Here is a 10,429-nt window from a genome sequence, read left to right as displayed (position 1 = left end):
ACAAAATGAGTTTGGTTGTGCAACTCTAACGAATTCAGTAACTTTCGTGCCGGCAATCCGGCCTTTCAAATTGGTCCGACTTAGTCGGAAAACTTCTACAGCTGGACGGTAGCCTCGTGTTTCGAGCGTTTCCTAAAGGAGCATACAAATCGCTATGAAACATTTACAAGTTTGGTCAGGCGATAAATCCCTGGCATGACGGCTTACCGTTCAGTTCGTTCGTCACAAATCTGACCAAATTCGACCCGTCGGAGAGGCGTTGACGTGGGGCAAATGGTTTGCGGCTCACTCTCATTAATCGGTGCAGAAATCGACGGTCACTATAACTCGGTCATGCGACGAACAATCCAACGGCTGAACCGACCACGTTTGTTGATCTCAATGTCTATCCTCTTTATTCTGACATTCGTTTTCCACCGCTGTCGCGTTGACAGCTATCGGGGAGCGACCGGAATCTACACCACCTTCGGCAGTGTTGGAAGATGGGCGGTTCTCAACATCCCCCCTCCCGTGTAGTTCCGGGGGTCCACCCTGCTGGTTTTCGCAAACATCTAGCAACGCTAACTTTACTACTGGTCGTTTCATACACCCTTCTGCGGTCCTTACAACTGCACTTCGGACTTGACCGTCCCTGCCTCGTGTAACTTCAACGATACGTCCTCGTATCCATCCATTTCGCTTGTTTTCGTCGATGATAATGACCAAATCTCCGGGTCCCATAGGCTTCGCAGGCTCGAACCACTTAGTCCGTCTAGTCAGCGTAGGTAGATACTCACGAACCCAGCGTTTCCAAAACAAATCTGCTAGATACTGGGCAAGTTTCCAGCTGTCCCGTAGCGTGGCGCCGTCCGTCACCAGTGAAGTCCGTGGTTGCACCACACCACTTGAGCCGTACAGTAGAAAATGGTTTGGTGTTAATGCATCTTGATCTTCATTGTCGAGTGGTACGTAGGTCAGCGGTCGTGAGTTCACGATCGCTTCGGCTTCCAATACTACAGTCTCTAGAATCTCGTCACTTGGATGACGAGGATGCTCTGAGATGGCCCCCATAGCTGCCTTCACCGAACGCACCATCCGTTCCCAGCAGCCCCCCATGTGAGGTGCAGATGGGGGATTGAAGTGCCAGCTCGTTCTAGCATTGGTGAAGGTCACAGCGCAGTGTTCGTGGATAGCTTCCATCTGCTCCGTCAACAGGTTGCTAGCTCCGCGAAAGCAGGTCCCGTTATCTGAGTAAAGGTCGGACGGGGATCCTCTGCGCGCAACGAATCGGCGGATTGCCATCACACAGGATTGTGTTGAAAGGCTGTGCACTATCTCCAGGTGCACCGCTCGTGTAGTAAGACACGTAAAGAGTGCAACCCAGCGTTTCACCAAACTGCGACCCTGCTTTACCAGGATTGGGCCGAAGTAGTCGACGCCGGTGTGGTTGAACGCCCGGATGTGGGGTGTCAACCGGGCCTTCGGAAGTGGTGCCATTATCGGTGGTCGTGGTGTTGACTTCTGAAGTTTGCAACTCTGGCAGCTCCGGGCTACACGTTGGATCAGAGGCCGCAACTTCGGGATACGAAATTGCTGACGTATTTCGTTGAAAACAGTTTCACGGTTCTGATGTTTGTATCGCCTGTGGTAACTGTCGACCAGAAGAGCTGTCAGATAGTGATCTTTCGGCAAAATTATCGGATATTTCGTTCCAAAGGGTACGGTGGAAGCAGCACCAATCCTGCTATTCATCCTTATCACGCCCACATTATCCATAAACGGTGACTGTTCGTACAATGGACTGCCCTTCTCGATTCGCTTCTGCTCTTTCTCAGGATTCGCTTTGTTGAACTCCAGCACACAGTACTCGTCGGGAAATGTTTCATACTGCACCTGTCGCCACAACAAGCTTTCAGCCTGCAGCAACTCCTCGCTGGTTAGCGGTCCAGATTGGCCTCGCGTTCGGAACATCTTCACTGCGCGCAACAAATACGCCGTCGTGCGTAACAAGCGGTTCCAATTCGAGAATCTTCTCACGTCAATCAGAGGCTGCGACATTTCTCGATGATGCTGCAGTCCAGTACGTAGCTCCTCATCGGTCATCAATTGTTTCACTGGCTGCTCTGGCCATTCGTTCTCTGGCAAGAAGAGATAATCCGGACCCGTGTACCAACGACTACTTGCACTAAAGCTAGGTCCAACTCCCCACTTGGTGGCGTCGTCAGCCACGTTCTGTTTCGATGGAACGTAGTGCCACTCATCGACGGTAGAAAAATTAAGAATCTCGCCGACACGAAAGCCCACGTATGGATGATAGCGGCGACTATCCGAGCGAATCCACGCGAGAGATGTTCTGGAATCTGTCCAAACGTACCGCTTTTCTATTGGCAGATCCAAGGCAGTACAGATGTTGTTCAGCAATCGGCTGCCTATCAGGCCGGCTTGCAGCTCCAAGCGTGGGATGGAGAGCGGTTTAAGCGGCGCCACCTTCGTCTTCGCTGCAACTAACACGCACCGCACTTTACCATCATGGACGATACGCAAATATGCAACGCAAGCATACGCTAACTCACTTGCGTCGACGAACACGTGAAGCTGTATCCCACTGTGCAGTTTACTATTTGCCGTACCGAAAAAACAGCGGGGAACCTCTACTTCGCCCAATTGCATCAAGAGACGTGTCCAGTCCTTCCACAGATCGTGGAGCTCATCCACAATCTTTTCGTCCCAGTCTGTTCCAGATCTCCAAATGTGCTGCATGAGGATCTTGCCGTGAATGATGAAATGGGCGATGAACCCGTAAGGGTCAAACAGCGACATTACGAGCCTCAACACCTGCCGTTTTGTGGGTGTGTCTCCTTCTACCAGTAGCCTCGTAAGATCATCTTTCAGAGTGGTATCAAAGGTGAATACGTCAACCGTTGGTCTCCACACCATCCCCAGAACACGCTCCGTAACCGAAGATTTATCAAGAATGATTGATTTCTCCTTCACGTTCTCGGTCTCGCCCAGACGTTGTAACACTTCAGCCGAGTTGGATGAGAAGTTCCGGATGTCGAAACCACCTTGAGCATGAACGAACTTTACATCTTTCACCAATTTGACCGCTTCGTCGATCGTGTCTACACTGTCAAGGTAGTCATCGACATAATGGGCATTAACGATCGCATCCGCAGCTCTTGGGAATTGCGATGCGTAGTTCTGGGCGTTGGTGTTCTTGACGAACTGTGCGGAACACGGTGAGCATGTCGCACCGAACGTTGCAACATCCATAACGAATATCTGAGGGGATTGATCTGGATGATCTCGATAGATGAACCGCTGCGATTGCTTATCTTGTGGGATGATCCGAACTTGGTGGAACATTTCTTTTATGTCTCCACACACGGCAACTGAACGCTGACGGAACCGTAGCAGGACTGTGAACATTGACGTCAACATGTCTGGTCCTTTGATGAGCATGTCGTTGAAAGAAACGCCGTTGACTCGAGCTGCAGCGTCCCAAATCAGACGGATTTTCTCCGGCTTCTTCGGATTCGTCACGATGCTAAGTGGCAGGTACCATACACGATCCGGATTTGTTGTCTCAATTTCCTCTTGTGATATTCGGTGGGCGTATCCTTTCGACTCGTACTCTGCTATCTGATTATTCACTCGTTCTTTAAGACCTGGTTCTTTGGCCAGCCGCTTCTCCAATGACTGCATCCTGCGCACCGCAAGTGGATAGCTGTTTGGGAACAATGGATGGTCATACTTCCACAGGAGTCCGGTCTCGAACCCGCCATCGACCCTTCTAGTTGTTTTCTCCAGTATTCTGCGAGCTCTTTTGTCCTCCTCTGACTCTAGTGGAGTAGCCACCGCTGCTTGCTCGATGTTGAAATACTGCTTCATCTGCTCGTGTAACTCTCGGTTCCCGATCTCGTCGGAATGGGAATTAAGCCTGGAAACTGTACATCCACCGTCGACCTGTTTTCCGTAAACGCACCAGCCTAGCCGCGTCTTCGCTGCAATTGGATCGTTTGCACCGCCTTCTCGCACTTTCAAAGTCGTAAGCATCTGCGCATGCTCGATGCCGATGATGATCCTCGGTACCGCGTCTGTGTAGCTGCGCAACGGGAGTCCTCTCAGGTGTGGATACATTTTCTGAAGTTCGAGGTAGGGGAGTGATTTACTTTGTAGCTTTAAAGACTGCACCGTGCGTACGTTGTTTAGTCGGAATTGGCTTTTCAGTCCTGTTCCTGAAATCGCTACTGAGATTCGCTGGGAGCCTTTCTCTTCTCGAGATATATTCCCAGTCCAGCCTAACCAGAAAGGTTCTTCGGGGCCGCTGACGTCCAGTTCCGCTGCAAGTCCAGACTCCATTAACGTAGACTCACTTCCGTCATCCAGAAAGGCAAACGTATTCACCTTCTTTCCGTTCCCTTCGAGTGTTACGGGCAGATAGCGAAACAGAGAGAATCTGTTCACTGAATGGTAATTTTGTCGCGCGACGTTTTCGCTAGTCTTCGCATCACCCGTTGACTCCAGACGCGAGTGTAGCAGGGTATGATGACGGAATCGGCAGCCATCCACTCCACACTCCTTGCCCGAACGGCACGGCCATTTCCGATGTGGAATCAAGCAGGTTCTGCAAAGTCCTTTCGATCGAATCGCTTTCCACCTTCCGTCGAGATCTAAAGCCTTGAACTGGGGGCATCGCGCGACTTCATGATCGTCATCAGAACAGTAAGCGCACAGTCTCTTCGTACTTTCCGAATCTCTAAAATGAGGCTGCCTATCCGACATTACTTCTGCTGATTGGCAACCATCAGCTTCTGCGTGGGCATACAGTTTTTGCTTGTCTCGTCCTGAGTTGGATGATTTAGTCTGGCTTGAAGAATCCACCGGAATCGTAACATCTGTCGCTGTCTTTACTAACTCTGACATGAATTCACCGAATGTCGCCAGGTTGACCTCAGCAATTGAGCGCTTGTACCAGGACCATTGCATTCGCATTTGTGGTGGAAGTTTTTCTACCAGTTCATAAAGCAACATAGGATTTCGTAGGTGATCGCCTAAATCCGCAATGAACATATGGTCGACAAGATTGCGCACTGCCATTCCGTAGTTGATTATTGACTGCAAATTCTCATTTCTTGGTGAGGCAACATTTCGTAGCTTCTGCAGCAGAGAATGGATCAGGATGTCCGGTCGCCCGTACAGCATCCGTAGAGTTTCCATCACGTGCGGAACTGACTGCGGCATTAACAAGCGGCTCTTCACGGACTCCAGCGCATGTCCCTTCAAGCAGCGCTGCAAGCGGGCAAGGTTTTCCACGTCCGTGTATCCGCAGGCTGCCGTAGAATTATAAAACGAACTAGAAAACAACGGCCAGTCTTGTGGGTCTCCGGAAAATGATGGTAGATCCCGCGGCATCACCTGTCGCGCTGCTAATTGCCCACCTGATGGCGTACATTGCAGCGGCATATTCTGCGGTACGCATGGAGGCAAGATAGAATGTGAACTGTCTATCTGTTCTGGATCTCTATTGATGCCTACTAGCGGTGGATTCAGATTACTGCCGATGTTGAAGTCCGTTCGTGCTTGTCCGTACGCTCCTGGCATGGATAAAGGTGCTGCAGCTTCAGATGGTGCACCCCTAGGTTGATACCATTGTCCAGAGGTAGGACCACTCGGTTTAGGTAGAGAGTTCACTGCCACTACACTTGACACACACCCAAACGATGGAGCTGTTACAAATCGCGAACCGGAGGAGTTGACAGTTACTACCTGTCCCATGGACATAACTTCACACCCAAGGGTCCCTTGAGGACCAGTGGAATGTACCATTCTTGACTGACTATCGCAAACGTTGCGTGTAATAGGAACCGATGACGTTGCACCGAAACGATTTGGTTGATTCGCAGGAATCGCATTTGACTGAGTTTCAAAAATCGTCGAAAGTGCGGACGAAGAATGAACATTCACCCCCGGGTAGTGCCCAGCCCACTTTGAGAGCATCGAACTGTTAGTCCCTTGCAACGGTAATTTTGACGGAGGGGCTAATATTTGAGGAAAAACTGAAGGGGTACTTAAGGTTTTTTGTGGTGTGGACGTCGATTTCGGTACGTTGTTGGCCTTCGTTGCTGTTGGCTCGAAGGAATCGAGACCAGACTTCAGCTCCGACGATGAGGATACTGCCATCGTTACCGCTGGGTCTGCGGGATGAGTTGATCCAGATTCCTGTGGCTGTTCAGCTAGAGGAATTTGAACAGCGCCACGATTGGTTCCAAGCCACGATTCGACCTTCTTCCGGCTTGCGCTACTACTCATTCCGCTTCTAACACTACCGCTTCCGTCCTCCAAAGACTGAAGCAGCTGATGCTTCTGTTTCAGCAGCTCTGCATCTTGCTCGGCTCTCTTGCGCTGTATTTCCTCCTCCTTTTTCCGGAATTCATCCTCCTTTTCGCGGTTCCTCTTGATAAGTTCTTGCTCCTCCTCGAGAAGCTTCAAGGCCAACTCTGCCCGTTGTGCCCGAATGCTGCTTGACGTCCTTGTAGTGTGCCGGGTACGGTTGCTGGCTATTTCCGTCGCCTCGTCATGTATACATCGCTCGCAGCGCCAACTTTTATTAGGGTCATGGGTCTCGCTCGTTATGCCTGCGCACTCCTGGTGCAACCAGATGTCACACATGTCGCATCCGACCATATGGCTCACCCAGCCATTCGTATGACATTTTCCGCAGGTCCGAGCGGAATCCATGATGCTGCTTACTTCGCAGGACTTCTTTCTGCTTACTTCGCAGTGATTCACGAAATGAATCTTAAAGTTTTGTTGCGGATCGGAGGGTTTCAGGGGGCAGTCGTAAACACTTCTGTTAGCAGTCCTTTTACAGAAGCAGCTTTAAGCTGTAATTTATTAAGAATTCGTTAGCTTAGGTTTACCAGTACATATTCATGGAGCTTACATTCAGTGTTCTACCGCAAACTTGCAGAAACCTCGACTCGCAACAGATCCTCGAGTCAACGAGACTTTTACCTAACGAATGTACGCATTTTAGTATTTAATTAGAAATAAATTCATACATAGTTTTAGAACAAATTTTAACTAGTTTTAAGAACACATTTTAACTAGGATCTTCAAATTTTTAGGTAGTTTTAAATTTAGGTTAGGAATTCATTATGGAAAGATAAATTATCTATAACTTACAAAATGAGTTTGGTTGTGCAACTCTAACGAATTCAGTAACTTTCGTGCCGGCAATCCGGCCTTTCAAATTGGTCCGACTTAGTCGGAAAACTTCTACAGCTGGACGGTAGCCTCGTGTTTCGAGCGTTTCCTAAAGGAGCATACAAATCGCTATGAAACATTTACAAGTTTGGTCAGGCGATAAATCCCTGGCATGACGGCTTACCGTTCAGTTCGTTCGTCACAAATCTGACCAAATTCGACCCGTCGGAGAGGCGTTGACGTGGGGCAAATGGTTTGCGGCTCACTCTCATTAATCGGTGCAGAAATCGACGGTCACTATAACTCGGTCATGCGACGAACAATCCAACGGCTGAACCGACCACGTTTGTTGATCTCAATGTCTATCCTCTTTATTCTGACATTCGTTTTCCACCGCTGTCGCGTTGACAGCTATCGGGGAGCGACCGGAATCTACACCACCTTCGGCAGTGTTGGAAGATGGGCGGTTCTCAACAGCAATGTTCAAAAAAGGTTCTCCTTTACGCTACTGGGAAACAAATAAACAAACAACAAACAATGTTCATATAAAATTGAACGAAAAACACAGCAGAACTGCTAGCTCTAGATCGAAATTCAAGCATCACTTCACGTCGGCCTCAAATGATCTTCCACTACAATGACTGGAAAAGCATCACATTCATCTACAGACTTTACAAGCTGCAAATCTGTGTCTGAGTCTTCGTCCGTCCAAACCGGGTCGTTGTTTTCAATGACAAGTGTACTTCCTTTCCATGTTTTGCAATTGCCTTATTTGGGTATCAGGTATCAGAAGGTCAGCTCCAGAGGCACGTTCTTCTCCATATGAGAGATTTATGCCATCGCCATGAACACGAGCCTATTCATCATTTACCTGAGGGAGAAGGGAAAGAAAAAAGGAAACGTGACAGAGGAAAATACAATTTTGTTCGATGACATAACTCCAAACTATTTCAGTATTGTGTGTGCTGAGTGGCGCCCAGGTGTCAATCTGAAGCTTTACCCTACACTTGAATACCGGAATAGCTGGCTCAGGGCCAATGAAGTCATGTGATGCTCCAGTGCGAGCTGACTCATCAACCATCTCATTTCCAGCGATGGAAGAATGGCCAGGGACCCATACAAGGTGAACAGCGTTTGCTGAATTCAGCTCCTCGATTTGAGTTCAACAAGCGATAACTATCTTCGACCTAGAGTTGGCCGAAGCATGTGCTTTAATAGCAGCCTGGCTATCCGAACAGAAGTATGTATATTACTTTGCCCATTACGTGCTGCTGAAGTGCTGATTGCACTCCGCACATAAGAGCAAAGATTTCGGCCTGAAAAACGGTGCAGTGTCTATCAAGTGAAAAGGACTGATGCAGCCTTAGCTCACGAGAATAAACACCAGCACCTGCTCGACCTTCGAGAAGGGAGCCATCCGTGTAACATACGATGCAGTCGGAAATGTTTCTCTCCAGATAACTAGATGTCCACTCTTCCCGGGAAGGGAATTTCGTGGGAAATGTCCTATATGGAAAATTACAAGCAATTATAAGATCACTTGGAGCAAGGAGGGCTGAAAGTCTCTCAAATAAAGATAAATCAATCAATCAATTGGAGCAAGGACAACTTTATCCCTATTCACCAAAATAGAAAACAGCGAGGTGTGTGTTGAACTGGGGTTCACAGGAGTTTCCTTTAGTAAACCAAGTACCCATAGGCGGTAAGTGCAAGAAAGAACTTCTTGTTTGAGATGAATGTTAAGTGGGACAACGTCAAAGAGAACTTCGAGCGCGGCCGTGGTTCACATACCGACTAACAATGCTAGCTAGTCGTCGGCAAAACCATAAGCAGGAAAACAGCTATTATTGAGTTGCCAAAGGCACCCTCAATATCTAAGAAAACACCCAAGCAGGATTGCTTTTGAGCGAATGCCTTCTCGATATCGTAAACAACTTTGTGTAAAAGAGTCACAGTGGACTTTCCAGATTAGTAAGCATGTTGGTTCACATGAAGAGGCACATTGGCCAGATGAACATCACGGATGTGATGATCGACAATGCATTCTAAGCATATCAGAAGAAAAGAGGTCAAACTGATAGGTCTGAAACTCTTTGCTTCATTATACGACGCACGACCCACTTTCGGAATAAACTTTACAGTAATATCCCGCCAGGATTTGATAATGTACCCTGTAGCAAAACTGCAAAGAAGTACCTTTTTTTCAAAACATGTTTGAAATAATCAAATCCATTCTGAAGCAAAATAGAATAAATCCCATCTGCCCAGGAGATTTGAAAGGAGCATACCCGGGTAGAGGTGAATGGCAAACCAAAAACAAAAGAATAACAAATTTTATTGTCTTAACTTATTTTGTCATTCATGAGTTCTTCATGAAGAGCTTGAAACAACATGTCAATAGCATAATATGATATCATATCAAAATATGCCATTCGCTTGTCATTTATAAAATTGAGAAGAATAACTACTGTATGTCTTATTTTGCTATCATAACAAATTTTGCAATTGGTGAGACATTGTTGACCTCTTACGAGTTTGATGAACCATCGCAGTTTAGGCACTTATTAAGAACAACATACACACTTAGATAAAATTACCAACTTCGGTAATGATTTAACGAAATCTTGCTGGCAAAATTTACCAAGTTTCGGTTAAGTTTGACAGATAAACGATAAAGTTTTACCGAAATTTTGTATTTTTTTACAGAATTTCGGTAAAATCCATTACCGAACGCTCAGCACTTGAGATTTTGGTAAAAATTACCGAATGTGATTAACTGTGTAAAGACAGAGTATGAATTCTGGTTATTTTTATAATAACTTGTGATATTTTTTTCGGTGACAGGCGAATAACTAATTTTGATATTGTTCTATTTTCAATAACTCAATAATGGTATATTTTGCAATTCTCAACCTTAAATTTTTTTTTGTGCTTGGTTTGCCATTGGAATGTCAAAATTTGACATTCTTTTGTTATTTCATAGAACAATGTCAGTTATTATTTTTGCCCTTATGTCACTTATTTCAAACAAACCAATGGCAAATTTTGCCATACAGTAATTCTTTTTGAATGGTAAAACTTGCAATTGTTTTGTTATTCTTTTCTGCCCGAGTAGTTATTTAGTGCCCATTCAATCGATTCTAAAGTTATGATACTCCGAGCCAATCCTAAAGAATCATAACTACAAGAAAAGACATCAGGTTCATCCGAAGATGTAATATCCACCACACATCCGGGGAAG

At 46.8% G+C, this 10,429-nt stretch overlaps 1 protein-coding gene across 1 annotated transcript; it reads right to left on the bottom strand.

Annotated features, from left to right (window-relative positions):
* Positions 1 to 378: 378 nt before the first annotated feature.
* On the bottom strand, positions 379 to 6,666 carry LOC109431025 (uncharacterized). Its single transcript, XM_062858264.1, has 2 exons — positions 6,088 to 6,666; positions 379 to 5,448 (listed from the first exon to the last, which is right to left on the bottom strand). The coding sequence occupies exons 1-2, from the start codon at positions 6,664 to 6,666 to the stop codon at positions 379 to 381; spliced, it is 5,649 nt and encodes a 1,882-aa protein (XP_062714248.1).
* Positions 6,667 to 10,429: the final 3,763 nt, after the last annotated feature.

The sequence above is a fragment of the Aedes albopictus genome, chromosome 3, assembly GCF_035046485.1.
Source record: "Aedes albopictus strain Foshan chromosome 3, AalbF5, whole genome shotgun sequence".
Lineage (NCBI taxonomy): Eukaryota > Metazoa > Arthropoda > Insecta > Diptera > Culicidae > Aedes > Aedes albopictus.
This window is presented reverse-complemented; position numbering and strand designations above follow the sequence as displayed.